At 46.7% G+C, this 19,048-nt stretch overlaps 1 protein-coding gene across 5 annotated transcripts in view; it reads left to right on the top strand.

Annotated features, from left to right (window-relative positions):
• hdac4 (histone deacetylase 4) overlaps nucleotides 1-19,048 on the top strand; it is a 114,004-nt gene that overhangs the window by 70,239 nt on the left and 24,717 nt on the right. For 3 of the 5 annotated variants that reach the window (XM_079731994.1, XM_079731996.1, XM_079731997.1), the window contains 11 exons: nucleotides 992-1,188; nucleotides 4,591-4,875; nucleotides 7,073-7,262; nucleotides 8,035-8,168; nucleotides 9,241-9,343; nucleotides 10,875-10,921; nucleotides 13,681-13,788; nucleotides 15,607-15,662; nucleotides 16,024-16,111; nucleotides 17,339-17,458; nucleotides 18,009-18,106. In XM_079731994.1, the coding sequence (XP_079588120.1) occupies nucleotides 992-1,188; nucleotides 4,591-4,875; nucleotides 7,073-7,262; nucleotides 8,035-8,168; nucleotides 9,241-9,343; nucleotides 10,875-10,921; nucleotides 13,681-13,788; nucleotides 15,607-15,662; nucleotides 16,024-16,111; nucleotides 17,339-17,458; nucleotides 18,009-18,106 (1,426 nt within the window). The remainder of the gene's footprint in view (nucleotides 1-991; nucleotides 1,189-4,590; nucleotides 4,876-7,072; nucleotides 7,263-8,034; nucleotides 8,169-9,240; nucleotides 9,344-10,874; nucleotides 10,922-13,680; nucleotides 13,789-15,606; nucleotides 15,663-16,023; nucleotides 16,112-17,338; nucleotides 17,459-18,008; nucleotides 18,107-19,048) is intronic. The other 2 variants (XM_079731995.1, XM_079731998.1) reach the window with 1 other exon arrangement.

Here is a 19,048-nt window from a genome sequence, read left to right on the forward strand (position 1 = left end):
CCTATTTCATTAGCCTCTGTTACATTAGCCTTTGTTAAACAAGCCTCTGTTGCATAAGCTTAACCTTTGTGCTACAAACTCGTAGTTTATGTAGCAGGTTATGGGTAAACGTAGCGTTTTCCCTTTCCAATGTTAGTCAAGCGAAAGTAATTATACTCATACTTATACTGAGAACCTTATTAACAACCACATGCCATTGATTATAGTACAGCAAATCCATTTGATTCTAAACAATGAGCTTCCTGCGATAGTTTTGCATGATATAAATGATTAAGAAACATCAAAGATTCGATTGAGGCTTAAGTGAATTTGTTTTGTCAAACTCAAGTTTGTGTGAGGAGTTTTGACTCGAGTGTGTGAACTCTCTTTGTTTTTAAAATACATTTTCTGGTCGTCTTTGGCCTGTGCGTCATCGTTACACAACCGGCAGCCTCTCCTGTCATCTGCTGGGCTAGCCATCTGGCCGACCTGCCCGCCCCGACCACCCAACCCGTCAGAGCACCCAGACACACTGTCACCTCGGGCTGGATGTCCCCTCACACAACACACCACAATAAGACAACCTTTTGTGGAGCGATATTTTCAGGGCAAATTATAGTTCCTCTCACAATTGTATTCGTACTCGAACCAACGAACCAACGCAGGGAAAACAAATCTACCGGCCAGAGCAAAGGGGAGAAAGAGCGTCACTTAGCCTACCATCTGATTGGCTGCGCTTTTTTAACAATGCAAGGCTGCCCGCGTCCATATTTGGAAATCAATAGCTGACCAGCCGAGGTCAGACTGATATTCATTGCCGAACGCACACTTGAATATCCGGATGGTCTCCCGAGGCGAGAGCAGCTCTACTCCAATTGAGAGTGTATGCTCCGCCAAATTACAACTGATAGTAAACAGCACTTTTCCTCACCTTTTCCTGTAAACAGTCACCACCTCCGGCTGCTTATTAACACCCCTGTGTCTGGCACCCCTTCCCATCCCCATCCCCCAGGACTCCCCCTGCCCTCGCCCTCCGTGTCCAAGCTGGCACGGGGCCACCGGCCCCTGGGACGCACCCAGTCGGCCCCCCTGCCCCAGCAGCAGCCCGGGCCAGCCCAGGCTCTGCAGCAGCTGGTGGTCCAGCAGCAGCACCAGCAGTTCCTGGAGAAACACAAGCAGCAGTTCCAGCAGCAACACATCATCAACAAGGTGGGCTAGGGTGGCTGTGGGTGGATGGCTGGGGCTGTGTGTGCGTGCGTATGCTTGTGCGTGGGTCCTTAGGTGTGCGTGTGTGTGGGAGAGTCTTCGTTTATCTGTGTGTAGGTTGGAGGGACAAGGCTGTGAGAACGTGTATGTATGGGCGAGTGGGTTGAAATAATTGTATATTTGACTGTGCGTGCGTACAAACATAGCGCGACAGAGAGAGAGAGAGAGAGAGAGAGAGAGAATCCACTTTGTCTATTTCTGAGAAACCTGTGTGTGTGTGTGTGTCTGTGCGTGCGTGGCTGTGTGTTCCTTGTCGCCTCGGCAACGACACAGTGGAGGAAGCTGACTCCTTATATGGCCACACAGGAAGCATGACGGTGTGTATGTGTGCCGGAGTGTTGGATCATTAGGGACGATGCGCAGCAATACACGATAATTGACAAGCGGGGGAATATATAGTGTGCATGGCGTCACTGGGCTTCAGGAGCGTGCACGTATCCGGTGACATTTCATCTGGATTAGACTCAGTTAGTGTCATAGTGGATTGTGAGGATATTTCACCACTCAAGTAGTTTTTTGTCCAAAGCTTAAGCCTCAAAATTATTTCAGAATCACTTCTGTTAAACCCCTGAAAAAGCACATCTTAGGTTATATTTTATGGTTATTGTTTTTTCTTGTTATGCGTTTGGAGTTCAGATTATTTATAAACATACATAAACAGCGTCTTTGATGTTATCCAATGCTAGTCAATAACAATAGCCGGGGGCAATGAGTTTAAGTGCAGAACAACGTTTTATTTTGCTTCAAATGTTAACGTCCCTGGGAATGAGGGAGTTCTTGTCAACTGTCTTTATGGCCTTCATTATGGCGCTGATGTCTTTCAAAAATCCAAAAGGGTTTTATCGCCCAGAGAGCTTTAACATATTACTTCAACTTAAGTAATTTGTTGTGGTGTACAAAATATGGAAATGCAGGAAATCAACATTGCAGGATATAATAAAAAAAAAAAAGATAAAAGGTCAAAAATACAGTTTCCTATGGGTTCGCTAACGGCCATCATGTGTGGCGGTACAGAAAGGTCCAGTGTATAAAAGCACAGCGGTGGGCGCGGGATGGCGTGTCATTCTCTATGAGATTACACTGGAGCTGGTCTGGATAATCTGGAATAATCCCCTGAACATCTCTGGTTATGACCTAATGCTCCCGGGCTTTAGCCCTACATCTGCATGCTAGACCTCAGATCCTTGGTAACAACACAAACAACTAAATATGTCAAATGTCTACACGATATGCACTACAATTTAGGTAGTTACATGTGTTGTAACTACATGTGTGTGTCTATGTGTGTGTCCGATGTGTGTGTCTATCTTTAGATTGAGTTCTACGCTATCTTCTACTGGTCGATTATATGCTGTTTGTTTGGAGAGGGACAGAAAAAGGCCAAAGGCCACCAGCCTTGAAAGTGTGTTCGTAAGCCCGTTGGATTTCGGTGTAAAGGCTATTTTAGTGTCGGATGTGCTGTACCAAACGGGATTTCTGTGAATTCTGTGAAAGTCCTTAACCGAGGCAAGGGTAATCCAAGAACTATAAGAACACAAAACACATATTGGTGGTAATGCAGAAAAGAAAACAAGATATAGAATTAAATTTGAAGTATGAGGTGCATGCGCTTGTGCTGTTATAATTGATGTTTTCATGGTTGAGTTCATTTTGGCCACACAGTCCAACTTGCATATAGTATCACATATTTTCAACATATAATGCAATTATTTATATATGGGGTTAGTTGTTGTTATTTAGAGGTAACCACAGTTACCAGTAAATATGAAGCCTCTGTTTTGGCTTCTTGGTCATTTCCAGAGTGTTAAGGACTTGCTGGCATCCGAAGGAGAAGCGCGATCAAACTGCCTGACTTCAGTTCTGACCCTGGGTGCCAGCGAGGTTAGGAAAACGGACTGGGGCTGTGTTATACTGTGCCAACGTTGTGGGAACCAGCGATCATAAATCTGAAGAGAAGGCTTGTATGGTCCTGTTTTTATAATCCCAAGATCATTTTTAAGCAGCAGTGGAAAGGTGCAGTTAAAGTGAAACGTTAGTGTTCCCCTTACACTTTAAAACGTCCTCCTTTCCATTTGGAAAACGGCCTTCGAAGTGTGTGTGTGTGTGTGTGTGTATGTGTGTGCGTGTGCGTGTGTGTGTGTCTGAAAAGCTTTAACAATAAGAAGACAGTGACAAGCACTAGAAACGGAATATGTTTGTTTACACTGCAGTGCTGTCTGTCTGTCTCTCTCTCTCTCTCTCTCTCTCTCTCTCTCTCTCTCTAACCACCAAAACAGATACGTCTTGAGTGTCTCTCTCCCTCTCTTCCCACGCTTCATGTCCCAGAAAGTATTTCCTCTGTGAGAAAAGGAGAGATGGACAGAGCAGAAAGGAAGAAAAGCAAATGAGAGAAAGGGAGAGAAAGAGGTGGAGGGCGGGGAGGGAGGGTTTGTTTGAAGAAGGACAGGAATGAGGCGAGAGTCTGCTCTCTGACGTCAATGCACGCTTCTCTGGGCCACCTGCCAGACAGCTCTGTGTGTGTCTGTGTGTGTGTGTGTTCGTGTGTGTGTTTTATGTGGATGTGTGTGTAAATGTCTCAGTGTGTGTGTGTGTGTGTGTGTTGGCATGTGTATTTTAGCGCGCCTGTGTGTGTTTGTGTCTCTCATTGCTAGTTTGTGTGCGTGTGTTTCTGTCAGTGTTTGAGGTGTGCGTATGTGTGAGCCCCATCTGCAAACAGCGGCCACTACATCGATGACCTTAGACACCAAGGTTGTGTGTGTGTGTGTGTGTGTGTGTGTGTTTCTCTCCGGTCATTGCCGTTGCGATAAAGACTACCCGCTGCCACAACAGAATTCCTGTAATAAGCCTCCCTCCCCCCTACACACACACACACACACACACACACACACACACACACACACACACACACACACACACACCCCTCTCCTCACTGCTGGTATCTCAGGAAATATCTACCTTCATGTTTTAATTTTGCCTCTGCTCTTATCTTGATGTTTCATATCGTTCATATTTATTTTTGAAAGAGCTGGCCTGCTCTCATAAGAAGATATTTACTCTTGTTAGGAGGTCAAGTTTCCTTATTTGTGGTTAAAACAAAAGAATCCCAATGCTGTTTATTATGCCTGAAGGATTGCTTATGAAGTCAGGTTCACCAAACCCAAATGGATGAGGGGTGCTCCTGCTCTGGTCGGTTAGCTGCTACTAAATGTCTGTCTCAAGAAAAGTGCATGTGGTGCCACCACGTGCACTATAGCAAGCCCTCAAGGTTACCCCACAGACCAACCCACCATCCATAGGATACACACGTCTCTCCTCTGACCTCCTCTCCTCCTCCTCCTCCTCCAGATGATGACTAAGCCCAGCGAGCAGCCCTCCTCCTCCTCCTCCTCCTCCTCCTCCTCTTCCCGCCAGCACCAGAGCCATCCCGAGGAGACGGAGGAGGAGCTCCGGGAGCACCAGGGGCTCTCCTCCGTCTCGCCCGCCAGCTCCTCCTCCTCGCCCCCGACCAACCACCACCCCGGCAGCACCTCCTCCCTGGGCCCGGGCCAGCAGGAGCAGCGGGGCCTGGTCGTCAAGCAGGAGCCCCTGGACACCCAGGAGCAGGAGGAGCGGGAGCTCCTCTTCAGACAGGTAGGGGGAGCGGGAGGTGGTGGCTGGGTGAGGGGTGACGGTTGGGACGGAGGCTGGGGGCGGGGGTGAACAGGGGGGAGTCGAGGAGGTGACGGCTGAGGAGATGGTGGGGTCGGGGTTTTTGAGGAGGCCGGGGGGAGGAGGAGTCATGAGGGTGGGGGGGGGGGGGGGAAGTAGCAGATGAGAAGGAGGTGGAAACGGGGTGTTGGAGGTGGGAGAGTAGGAGTGGAGTATGCCATGTGATTATGAGCAGAAAGAATTTGGATGAGAGAGATGAGAAGCAGAGCGAGGGGAAGTGGGAGAGGGGATCGGAGGGGAGGAAGAATGCAGAAGCAGGGGATAGGAATGCCTAAAAAAGGAGAACAAATGGGGAGAAGGTGGCGGAGATAGAGTGAGGTGGAGTACTGTGTTGCCAAATCATTTCCAGTTATGTATACCCTCCTTTGCTCCCAGATATAGAAAATATGAATGTGCCATCTGCTTGTAGCTTCCGCAGTAAATCATGCAATCATATCAACTTTCATTTCATTATCGTCATAGCGATGTCCCATCAAACCTCAAATCTACAACCGTTTAATCTCTGCTGTCATCTAATTTGTATTAAGCTCCGAATGGAGGACCAACATTGGCTGGACTCCATGTTTTTACTAATACTAGTCTCAATGTCTTCATGACATTCGCGTGTTGTGTGTGCGCATGTACAGATGCTGTCATGCTAGGCTAAAGCATTTACCACGGCCTGCTTCTCCCAAGCACGAGTGTGAGAATGCACTTATAGCCAAATGTGCCAGGGCAGTGGCAACAGATGGACTGACTGTAATACTACACAGCACCTTCTGTCCGCCTGTCTGTCTGTCTCCATCTCTGTCTGTCCGCCCGCATGCCTGCTTGCCTGCATGTCTGTCTGCCTCTCAATCTCGCTGTCCTTCTGTCTCCCTGCCATCGGTGATATAGAAGCTATTTTTAACTTACAAATACCCTGGGATGCAACTCCCAAAAACACACTGGACCATACGCTACATCTATCACGTTGGTCTCTTTCTCTCCATGCTCTCTTTATCATTCCTCCTCTCCCTCCTACTCCTTCTCTGCTGTTTTTCTGTGAATGGCCAAGGGCAGGTTAGCTGCACACACACACACACACACACACGCACACACACACACAGATATACACACGTATTGGCACACACAAACATGCATGACACACACACACACACACACACACACACACACACACACACCTGCAAACTACACACACATAGACAAGCATAGCCACACACCCACACACACACACACACACCTGCATCTGAAGACACATTTTTTCCTGCTTCCGTGACACTCTTGTGCAGTCCCACACACAATCAATGTCTCCGGTCTCTGCCTCTCCATCAGCTAATCGAGTCAGCTCGTCCTGGTTGCCGCAGTGCCAACACTAACAGCTGAGAGGCCCAAAACGTGCTACAGTCACTCCTCAGTAACTGTGTGTTAAGGAGGATTTGCATACATTACTCAAATGTGCTCACTTACATTTGAAAGGGGATTACTTTTGTGATCCCCGTCCAATCCCCTATTAAATCTTTCATGATTTTTCAAATTCAATGCGCAATAATTTGAGGTTTAAATGTCAACACACAGGAGATACAATTAATAAAGGGTCACGGGGAAAAAAGCTAATTTGATGCAAATGCAGAATGACTTTATTTTAAATAGCTGTCCTCTGTCCCTCTTTTGGTGGTGCTGCATGTCTCAAACCACTCCTGTCCTGAAGCCTCAACAGCTCGTGGGAGCTTTAGACTGAATATTCCTGACTTGCAGCCTAGTCTTCACACCAGAACAATCTCATTTGCATATGCCCTGTAGCCTGTTCAGCCTTGACTGCTATTTGATTTAAACCTCTGATAGCAGGGTTGCTAAGTAGAGTTTAACAAGATCTTGAATCTGCCTTGACTTAAGTTAATATTGTGTAATTTACTGTAAGAGAAATACATTTGATTTGCTTGAATGAATGTCTTTAGACATGCTTATCTATGACTCATTGTTATGTGTGAGTATACCACCATCTGGTGGCATAGAGAAGCCAATGCAAGCAATGTAACGTGTGTGTGTGCGCGTGTGCGTGTGCGCAACTGCCTGTGTGTGTGTGTACGCGCGTCTGCCTGTGTGTGTGTCTGTCTTTGTGTACGTCTGTCTGTACCAGCAGCAGGCTCTGCTGTTGGAGCAGCAGCGGATCCACCAGCTGAGGAACTACCAGGCCTCCATGGAGGCGGCTGGCCTCTCCATCAGCTTCGCCGGGCACCGCCCCTTGTCAAGGGCCCAATCATCACCCGCCTCCGCCTCCTTCCCATTGGTGGCCCAAGACCCGCCCTCCAAGCCACGCTTCACCACAGGTCGGTCAGGGACGAGCACCATCAATAGAAAGATCACAGCACACGTTTCTCATTCTTAATATTAGACTATTCATCCCATAGGGCAGTGCTTCTCAAATGGTGGGGTGCGCCCCGGGCACGAGCGGCGGGGTGGACTTTTCTTTTTTTCTTTTTCTTTTTATAAACATAATTCCAAGGGTCAGACGTTTTGGCAGAACTTGAGCTAATAAACTGAACTTGTAAATTGTTTTAAGTCGTTGCATGTGTTATCTCAGCTAATTGTATGAATCTATTTTGATAATAAGGGGATTATATGCAGAATGCTGGTGACATCAACTCATACAGTGGTTTTGTACAGATAAATAAATAAATATTAGCAGGTTCTCAATAGTATTTCAATTCGGGGGGGGGGGGGTGCGAAAAAAAATCTGTCTCCTAGCGGGGGAAAGACCATGCCATAGGGACATACAGGTGTTGTTGAGCAATTAAGCTGTTCAAGTAGTGATTCAAATGATGGATACAAATGTTGTTTCCAAAACTTCAGTAAAAACATACTTCAATATATTAATATTCCCAACCCCTCCTAGTTTAGCTACTCTGTACTCTATTTCATTATTATTATCGCATCAAGAATTACGCTTTCTTTTAAATCTGTAAAGCGGGACATTTTGGTAGCTGCTCCAATATGAATCCTAAGCCTTTATGTAGCCTCTCTCGTTCTTCACTGTGGACTAAAGCGCCAGGCAGTAGTAGAAGAAGGAGTTCCTTCATTGTGCTTCTGTGTCCGTCCCAGGTCTGGTGTACGACTCTCTGATGCAGAAGCACCAGTGCATCTGTGGTAACAGCACCAGCCACCCGGAGCACGCTGGCCGCATCCAAAGCATCTGGTCCAGGCTGCAGGAAAGAGGCCTGCGGGCGCACTGTGAGGTACGAGCACCCCGGTCAGACCCCCGGGGAATGGATCCCTGGGTCGTACCCCTTGGGGAGGCATCACTGGGTCAGTCTCTGGGTCAGTCCCTGGGTTAGTTCCTTCCATCGTCCAGCAGGGAAGGAGAGAAAGCGGGTGTTTGGTGGGGGGGAGATGAAAGCGGGAGACGCAGTGGGGGGATAGCTGGATGGCACTATGAAGGATGCAAAATCAGAATAATAAAAAAGTTAGATTGTTTTTGAGGTGCCTTTTGTGTCCACAGGGGGGCACTAGGTTGCCAGAAATCTGATTACAGATTTCTTGATAAAAAGAATCCTGCACAACTTCTGAGTCCAAGATGACCCTATTCTGAAATAAAGATTCTAGCCGGCTCCTGAACATTTTCTATCCTTATGGAGGGATCTGATCTGATGTTTTTCCAACTGCGTATCAGATGCCGTGGCTGTAAAAGCTCATTTTGATTGGGGTGTTTTCAGCTGATTGGAACCAAGCGCTGCCTCTTATCTGGGCAGTGCACGTGTACTTTGTTGTTGCTCGTGTTCCAGACCTGCATGTGAGCAGAACAAATAAGCTGGCTGATGGCTTTGAATGCTCGGGAACAAAGTAGATGACCTTTATAGTGTGTGTGTATGTCTGTGTGCGTGTGTTTGCATGCATGCATGTATGTTTGCATGTGTGGATTGAGATACGTACAACCTTGTCCCTCAAGCAGTCTGAGCATCTTTCTGGACATCTATCTCCTGACGCTCCTTCTCTTTCCTTAAGTCTCTCTCTGTTCATGTCCTCATGTATTTGTGGCATCTGGTAGGACGTGGTTGTAAGAAGCCTCCGTTCAGAAGGATTTAACACCATCTAATAGCAGTAAGGCCTTGAATTAGGACACCTGTGGTTCTTCTAGATAGATGGAGCGATGGGCCTGACTGTAATCAAACTTTAGTCTCTTTCCTTCTATTTTTTGTAAGCACGTGAAAAATAAATAGAAACGAATGCTTTGTGTGTGTGTGTGTTTGTGTCTGTGTGTGTGTGTGTGTGTGTGTGTGTCTGTGTGTGTGTGTGTGTGTGTGTGTGCAGTGTATCCGGGGGAGGAAGGCTAGTTTGGAGGAGCTCCAGACTGTCCACTCTGAAGCGCACGTCCTGCTGTACGGAACAAACCCTCTACGGCAGAAACTGGACTGTAAGACACACACACACACACACACACTATTGCCCACACATAAGCGCACACTATCTGTGCGCTTATGTGTATGTCTGCACGCACACATACACACACACAGACACAAACACACAAACGCTAATATACTCACACATATATGCATGAACAAAAATATCCTCAAAACCACACATGCACTATTCTGCACACAAAAATTCATGCATAGGCACACACCCAGAGACAGGCGAACTCCTTGCATACACAGAGCCAAACGCAGAGCATAGGGACACACAGATACATAAACACACACACACACATATAAACACAAATAAAACCAACATGAAGATGCAAATGGGAAACAAGCACACATAAAAGGACCCACACATGTACACACATTTTCCATGACATCATCCCATCAACTTGTTATTTACACACACACACACACACACACACACACACACACACACACACACACACACACACACACACTAAGAAACTTTGTTCCAAGATATTTTGAACCACCACCTACAAACATCCGCTTAGCTCATTCATTCATTCTGGCTGATCTGGCTGCTAGCCACGCTACAGGCTCCACTCATTATAGCATAGCTGTACTACATGTTAGCTAGCATGTTGTGTAAAGGTTTCAGATTCAGAAAACTTAATTGTACACCAACAGTGAGATAGAAAAGTGCTCTACATCACGGCTCACATCAAGAACCTAAGGACACAATAGTCGGTCCAGGGCGACGAGTTTAAGGGCAGAATAACATTGATCAACACCGAGCAATGGAGCAAAGGGCCAAGAGAGCGTATTTAAACTCTCTGCTTCACTTCCAGTGGAGATGTGACCTCTTGTTCTAGTGTTACTAGTGTGTTCACCAGCTGCTAGGGTGCAGGTGCAGCAGCCGCCACCGGGGGAAGCGATGAGTCCAGAGATGTCTAAACCATCTGTTGAACATCAACAAAGCAGAACGAGAGCTATATATATCCCTTAGAGATATGGACAGAGAAAACAGCCGCAGACTTGATCAGAAATACATACTGGCTCATCACGGCATATATTATTCTTGTTTTGTCGCCAATCAATAAAGAGAATAAAGAGAATTTAGAGTTTAAACAGGACTTTTCTGATAGACCATTATTGTATATTATATGGATGGCTGTTCTTGTATAATGATGATGACATTTGAGTTTCAGTTGAAATATAAATAATTGAATGCATCAAAAGATAGTTGGTATACAAACAACTGAACAGAGGCGTGTGCAGTCAATGGATGGAATTATCAAATCATTGCAGATTTCTGATTGAACTAATTAAGTTATGTGTCAAAATCATAATAAGATTTATAACATTTTAGTATAACTGGGATAAAAAGGATACAATGTGTGTTAACCTTATGTTGTGCACCCAAACCCTTTCGGGGTCATAGGTCATACCAGTAATCACACCCTGAGGCTCTACAAGACTGCCTCTTCAACACTGATATATTGAGCTTATTCTCTCTCTTTCTCCCTCTCTCTCTCTAACTGTTTGTCTTTATCTGTCACCCAGGTGCTGTGAACCCCATGTTTGTGCGACTGCCTTGTGGAGGAATCGGGGTAAGTTACTGTTCTAACCACTCTTGAAGATGAACTATTTATCATAAGACTATTTCATTTTAATAGCACAGCTATTTATTAATCTCACGAACGCCTGATATATAGGGGATGTTGGCAACGCCAATGACATTACCTCCATTAGCCTAGCTGCTGTTCACAATGCTGGAGGTTCAGTGTGTTAATGTTAGTGACATCAATCTGTTAAAAATAACCCTTTTCATATCCAACATAAGCAAGCTAGTTTCCCTTTCTCTTCTCTCTCCCTCCCTCGCACTCTGTTTCTTCCTCTCCCCTGTCAAAATAATGGTGCTATTTGTTCTCAACTAACACACACACTCACACACGCACACACACCCACGCGCGCACGCACACACACCAGAGGCAACAAAAGCTGCTGCTCTGCTTTCTGTGGAGCTGGTAATCATATCCAGATGTTTCCACTAAACAAGCTGTGTGTGTGTTACACTGTTTTATAACAAGTGTGTGTATGAGTGTGTGTGTGTGTGTGTGTGTGTGTGTGTTTTACAACAAGTGTGTATATGGGTGTACAGGTCAATGATGGAGGTGGGCAAACCTGTGTATACATATTCATACGCGTGTGTGCGTGTGTATGTATGTTTGCATGCATGTCTCTCACTTTATCTCCTACTCGTTCTATCGTTCTATCTCACTACCTCTGACTCTGTCTATCTATCTTCCTCTCTCTATGACTGGGTTGTGTGATGGTGTGTAGCCTAATTCCAACCAGCAGGTGAAGAGGAAAAGAATATTACCCTTTAATGTAATTTTATTCCCTTCGCTCTCTATCGCTCTCTCATCCCTCGTGCTAGCTCTTTCTCGCTCTCTCATCTCTCGTGCTAGCTCTCTATAGCTCTCTCTCTATCTCTCTCACTTGCTCTCCCCCTATTTCTGTCTGTCTGTCTCTATTGTCTGTCTGTCTATCTATCTACACTTTCCCCATTCTCTTTTCTCTCTCTGTTCTATATCTCCCTCTATTATCTCTCTTTTCTTCACTTTCTCTCTACCTCTCTCTCTCTCCCTGAGGGTTAGTGTGGTGGGAAACAGCAGGGCTATAGTTCTGCTCTTTATAATGGCCAATGGCTCTAAATTGTTGTTTTCCTGTCTTACACACACGCACATGGACACACACACACACACACACACACACACACACACACAGACACACACATATACACACACGTCCACAGTTGCAACAGACTCACACTCGATCACAAAAATGCACACTTGGAGACACTCACTTTCAAGAAAGCGAGCACACAAAGACACACAAACTCACACAGACGTGCACTTAGACATACACTCAAAGGCAAAAGAAAACATACAGACACACACACATACACACACATAAAGAGCATGCAGGCATACAAACAGGAGGAGGTGAAATTAGGCTGTCAGCTAGAGGAGAACCATCACTCTCTCATGCCAACACTTTCCCGCTCGTTTTAACAACACACACACAGACTTATGCATCGCCACACACCCCTTCCTTTTGCTTTTGAACACCTCTGTCTTTTGTCTTCAACATTGGAGGTCATAGAAGCATCTTTACATGTTCAACACAGCCCCACTTTCTAGCTAAAATAGTTAGAATAATTATAGTTAAAAGACTAGCTACACACATGGTAGTGAAATGGAAAACGTGGACAGGGTAACTGTTTCTGCAAGTGCACACATGCACTTATACGAATACGTAAACACACACGCACGCACACTTGTTATATCTCCAATCAGTCATCTGAGTGGCTTTGCTTATAATTATTCTATGTTGTGATCAATAATGGTGTGTGTGTGTGTGTGTGTGTGTGTGTGTGTGTGTGTGTGTGTGTGTGTGTGTGTGTGTGTGTGTGTGTGTGTGTGTGTGTGTGTGTGTGTGTGTGATTGGAGCCTACAACCAGGCATGCCTCAGCATTAATCAGACCTGACTGCTAAATAGCTGAGCTCTGTCTGAAGAACACACCCACACACACACAAACACACACACTTAAACAGAGCGAGTGGAGAGAGAGTGACACAGGTCAAGCTGACTTTCCCCTAACTAAAGCAAGGCCGAACATTCTATGCCGTTCTCTCGATGGCTCAACTCTTCAACTTTTCCTCTCCTCGTCCAACTTTAAATGCTTGATTCCGTATCCGTTTTTTTATGGTACCGTTTCAGCGTTTTTTTGCCAGGATTTTGCTCACATGGGACCATTGTTTAAACAGATTTTCTTTTCTCAAGCTGTTAAACCTTTTCAAAACTCTTGCAAGCTTCTATTTTAACATCTCTCTCTTCGGTTGTAAAATAATTCCCTCTCCAGAGAAGTATGGTAAAATAAACACTGAGAAGTATTTAGTCACTGTTAATGTTATTTACACTGCATCTTGTGTAACCCCAGTCAGCTCACTAGTCTTAGTTCCAAACACCGCTAAATCCATGCGCTTTTGAAGGCCATAATGCAATGATGTAAGGGTGTATTTGATGAAGTCCGTACGTATTTGCTGAGGTCAGGTTGTCAACTTTAATATTCTAGTTTCAAAGACACATACAAATCACAACAAAAGACAACAAACTTCCAAAAAATCTTTCTTTGGGAGTAAAACTACCATTACAATTATCCCTTCTCATAATGATCAAGCAGTGCTATGCTTCTTAAAATGTAGTTACATGAATGAAAAATACCCTGCTAATGTTTCCACTTGTGTGTGTATTTGTGCGTGCGTGCGCGCGTGTGTGTGTGTGTGTGTGTGTGTGTGTGCAGGTGGACAGTGACACCATTTGGAACGACGTGCACTCGTCGAGTGCGGCCCGCCTGGCGGTAGGCTCGGTGGTGGAGCTGGTGTTCAAGGTCGCATCCGGAGAGATCAAGGTGGGTCCCTGCTCCCCCCCCCCCAGGCCCCGCAGGCTGCGGAAGAGCCCTGATTAGTTCCTCCCAAACACCGCCCGCTGAGACACAGGATTTAACCAAGCTGTTGGCCCGGGTATTTCTGGAAGGGCTCACGTCTTGCTAAATATAAGCCTCACTCTGGATGCACAGAGGGAGAAGAGGATGAGAAAAACTGTTCTTTGTCTCTCTTGCTCTCGCGTTTTCTTTCTCTCTCTCGCTCTCTCTCTGGTTCTCTCTCTCGCTCGCACCCGCTCTCTCTCACTCTCTCTCTCCTTCTCTTCCTCTCCATTTTTCTCAATTTCTCTCTTGATCCCTCTCTCTCTCCTTCTCTCCCTCTCTCTCTCCATCTCTCCCTCTCTATTTTTCTCTCTCTCTCTATCTCTCTCTAATTTCAATCTCAAACAGAACCCCTGCCACTCCCAGCCTACCCCCAACCAATCTCCCCCCACCATCCCATAGCGTGTGTCTGCTCCCCTGCCTGCCAGCGTCTGGGTTCGCGTTTTGAACCCAGTGGGGTGTGCTGACACTTTCCTGCTAGCGGCTAGGCTTTATTAGCTTCACACCACAGCCACCTGCAATGCAGAGGAGGTAGCCTAGTGCTGACACACACACACACACCACAGGCTAATGATATACTTCGCCCATGGTTATCCGCTATGCCAACATCCACGCGCCGTTAAGCTATGAGCTCTGTCTAGCGACATTGCTTGTGCATATATAATTGGCTGCAGATTTTTTTCAGATTAAGTCAGTGAAAAGTTAATATTTGATTTAGAACAAATGGATATTGGCCTCAAAGAAAGAAAGAGATTAATTGTTTGCTGGACGTGCCTTGTCCTTCTATTAACCTTAGACACACACACACACACACACACACACACACACACACACACACACACACACACACACACACACACATACACACACACACAGAAACATTGCTGTTCAGTGACAGACCTCCACCTGCACCAGCGATATTACGAAGTACATCTCTCTGGAATTCCGTCAATCCCTCTGGGTCGTACACGTGCCTTTTTTCACTTTCTCAAATTCCTTTCATCCTTTACTTCCTGTGTCTGCTTTGTGTCCTTGTCCGTACATACACACACACACACACACACACACGTGCATATGCACGCACACACCAGCTGAGGTAGTTGCTTCCAGAATAATCTACAGCAGCTGACTCGATTAATTAAAGCTGCACTCACTCTGCATTGGCTCTCAAATCTATCCAGGGTCCCCAGTAATGTCTAGAACCCAAAAGAAACAGATGGTGTGTGTGTGTGTGTGCGCGCGGGGGGCAGTGTGTGTATGTGTGCGTGCTTGGAAGCAAGGTGCTTAGTTGTATCTCGTAAGAATCAAGTCATTTCTGAAGGACAAAGTTATGAAGACATCCGAGAAAGTTTGACCTCGTGCTTCTCACGTCGTCTGCTAGGGTGGATGAGAGCGTTCTGCGAGGTTGCCCTTTAGTTTTGATGCTTACGCTTTTTTTTGAAGTGAATGTGTTTCTCTTTGAGCCTAAAGCATTGAACATTTGATAGAATGATCCTACCCATAACCACCCTTATCCACCCTTAACCACCCTTATCTACTATCACACTCCACCTTGCTTCTGTTCTCTGTTGTGCTGTCTTCCGCTTGTCCCCCCTGATTGTCATCTCCCTCTTCGTGTTTTATGTAAGCGTCTTTGGGTCACCGAAAAGCGCAATAGAAAATGAATGAATTATTATTATTATTAGTACCTCAACTTCCACTGCATTGCTGTAGACCAATAATTGTCCTTGTTTTGGATGACAGAACGGGTTCGCCGTGGTACGACCCCCGGGCCACCACGCGGAGGAGAGCACGCCCATGTGAGTGACCTGGGGACACCATCAAGCCCGTCTGGGGGGTCTAGTGTGTGTCAGGGTTGTTGTTTATGACTCCCAGGCAAAAGGTTCTGTGTTCGAAGCCCTAATGTCTTACCTGTAGCCATCCTTGAGCAAGATGCCCTATTCCCTACCTGCTCCTTAATGACGTGGATCTTCCTCTTCTTTTGTTCTCTCTCTCTCTCTCTCGCTCTCTCTCTCTCTCTCTCTCTCTCTTTCGCTCTTTCTCTCTCTCTCTCTCTCTCTCTCTCTCTCTCTCTCTCTCTCTCTCTCTCTTTCGCTCTTGCTCTCTTTCTCTCTCTCTCTTTCGCTCTTGCTCTCTCTGTTCATCTGTTGCTCTTCCTAGGGGTTTCTGTTACTTCAACTCGGTTGCCATCGCTGCCAAACTTCTCCAGCAGAGGCTGAGTGTCAGCAAGATCCTCATCGTGGACTGGGTGAGTTCTGCACTCACGGGTAGAGCAGTGTGTGGTGCAGGCCCATGTGAGACATATGTATCCGTCTAACATATAAAGAGTCCATCTCTCTGGAACTTCTGCTATTATTTATATTAATAACCTTCTGAATCTTCGGAAAATTGCGAAGCAATAAAAGCCGTTTATGTCCCACGGTATAGGTTTTTATTATCAGCCTAAAGACTGCATTCAGCCATGGCTTGGATTTACTTCAATCCCCGAAAATGTACAGAAATTCATCCGTAGAAGCAGAGCTAAATCCCAGACATTTAAACAAATAAAAGCAATTCAAACGGCGCAGCAGTCTGGCGCGGACGTTGTCGTGTTTGTCCCGGTACGCAGACAGAGTCGTGTGTCTTGTTTTTATAACGAGCCGGACCAGCGTCTTTAACGGGGCACCAGGGAGGAGGTTTCTGTCCCCGGCCGGTCACGCTCGCCCCCTGAAAATCCCTTTGAAGAGCCTTTTCATTTCCTGTCCGTCTGTCACACTGGTGCATGATGGGAGCACAGCGGCTCCTGGCTTGTCACGCCATGGCACGGGGACACTCAATATAACCCGCGGGCCCTCGGCGACCTTTTTCTGGGCTGTTGTTTGTCCGAATTCTTGGGATGCAGATACCGTGGGCCGGATTAGGATCTGACCGGGGTGGTTGAATCATTCAAAATGAACTGTGTAGCCCTTCCCTTATATTTAAACTTGTGTTACATACAACTGTGTTCTCTGTGAACTCTAAAACAGCTAGCGTAAACGTCTACAGCTGTCTGTTTTTCACCATTGAGCGTTCTCAAATCTGTGCTCTGCTGTCGTTCTGCTGTCAGTATGGGTTACGCTCTTGATTGAGTTATCTTTCCATTTTCCCTCACTGCCTTGCGTGAAATACACATTATGCTGTTTACAGTGAACGTCTCGTAAAGGACTGACCCGAGAGGTAATTACAGAGCGCTCCTCCAGGGCTGATGAACGATACGGTCACTTGTTGGACCATCGGCATTATGAGCTCGCGTTCCCCTAGCCGCACGGGTAAATCAGTGTTTGTGTTGTTAGCTTGGCCCGAGGTACGGAGTTTCCTCTGCAAAAGCCACAGCGACCCACTTGACATCGCCTTAGGCCTCAAGGCGGCCAGCAACGGCAGCCCAACCCCGTGTGTCTGATGTGGACTTATTCAGGGACGATTCTTTCCGATTTTAACCCTTGCCTCTCCTGTGTAGGACGTTCACCATGGTAACGGTACTCAGCAGGCATTCTACAGCGACCCCAACGTCCTCTATCTGTCCCTCCATCGCTACGACGACGGCAACTTCTTCCCTGGCAGCGGGGCGCCAGACGAGGTGAGGGCGGGAATGGAACTCAGTCTGTCTGTCTGTCTGTCTGTCTGTCTGTCTGTCTGTCTGTCTGTCTGTCTGTCTGTCTCAATGTCGGGAACATCTTGAGAGAATCAAAAACGGTTAAACTCTCCAACCAAACCCAAGATGATCAAGAAGCCAAATCTCTATGCACGCATACACATGCACTCAGGCATGCACGCACACTCACACATGAAAGGAAACAAAAAAAAGTATTGAGAAATGAGATTTGAGTTTTTGTTTAACTGACAGCCTTTGCTGTGAATCTTCCCTGCTGGAGTTAGATACAGAGAGCTTGCCAGCAGGCCCTGAGAACCTTCAGCTACTCGTCTCTGTGGTAGTAAATGGAAAACTGCCATTTTTCAACCTGGACCTTATTTTCCTATTATTTTGAGTCCTAAGTGCACCTAATGCATGTGTAATAATGTAAGGGAGGCTGTATGGGATCACATGCCATATTGATAGTTATATTCTGTGTGTGTGTGTGTGTGTGTGTTTGTGTGTGTGTGTGTGTGTGTGTGTGTGTGTGTTGTAGGTGGGCACAGGAGCAGGGGTTGGATTCAACGTCAACATGGCGTTCACTGGAGGACTGGAACCTCCCATGGGAGACGCTGACTACCTGGCTGCCTTCAGGTAAGACCCCTCCCCTACCGGTCTCAACCCCTACCTCCCTCCTGCCTGTCTCTCCCTCCTCTCTCCCTCAAACTGTCTCCCCCTTCTTTGTTCCCCTACCCCCCCTACCTGTTTCTCACTCTACCTCCCACCTACCTTTCTCCCCTCTACCTCTCCCTTGCTACCCGTCTCACTCCTACCTGTCTCCATTACCCCTCTTCTACCTGTCTCCCCTAACTCTCACTCTCGTCTCCCTCTACCTCTCTCTTCTATCTGCTCCCCCGACTCTCTCTATCGTCTCCCCCCTACCTCTCTCTCCTACCTGTGTCTCCCTCCACTCATTCTCGTCACCCACCTAGCTCTCTATCCATTACCTCGCTACTAACTGTCTCCCCACCTCTCCCTCCTACCTCTCTCTCCAACCCTTCCTCCCATACCTGTCTCTCTCCCTACCTCCATCCTACTAGTCTCCCTCCTGCATGTCTCTCCCCCCCCCCCCCCCACCCATTTTGTCTCCCTAACCACTTCCCTCTACGTCATCACCCTCTCAAAAATGCAACAGAGTGGTTGATGACAACCGGTGACTGATTGTTCATCACCAGGTTACCACGGTGACATTGAAAATCACACAGCCATGATGCATTGTGCGGTAGAATCTATCTTCTATATGGGAGCGTGGCTAAATGTTAGCAGTAGAGTGTCTCATAGCTCCAGCAGTGCTATAAAGAAGGGATTCAAAGAGCAAGTGCTCACTGTGATGTGCGATGTGTGATGTGTTCCCCATGTATCTGCCTAGCGTTAGCCAGCATGGTGGTGATTTGCAGCAGTACAGTAGACTAGTGGGGCCAGCTGGGCCTGGTTAGCTCATCCTGATGCCAGGTCTGGGATCTGTTAGTCATCCTGCTGCTGGCCCAAGGGCTATTTATATCCTGCACACGATGCTGTATGCACACCTGTAGCTAG

The sequence above is a fragment of the Pollachius pollachius genome (assembly GCF_949987615.1).
Source record: "Pollachius pollachius genome assembly, chromosome: 3".
Taxonomy (NCBI): domain Eukaryota; kingdom Metazoa; phylum Chordata; class Actinopteri; order Gadiformes; family Gadidae; genus Pollachius; species Pollachius pollachius.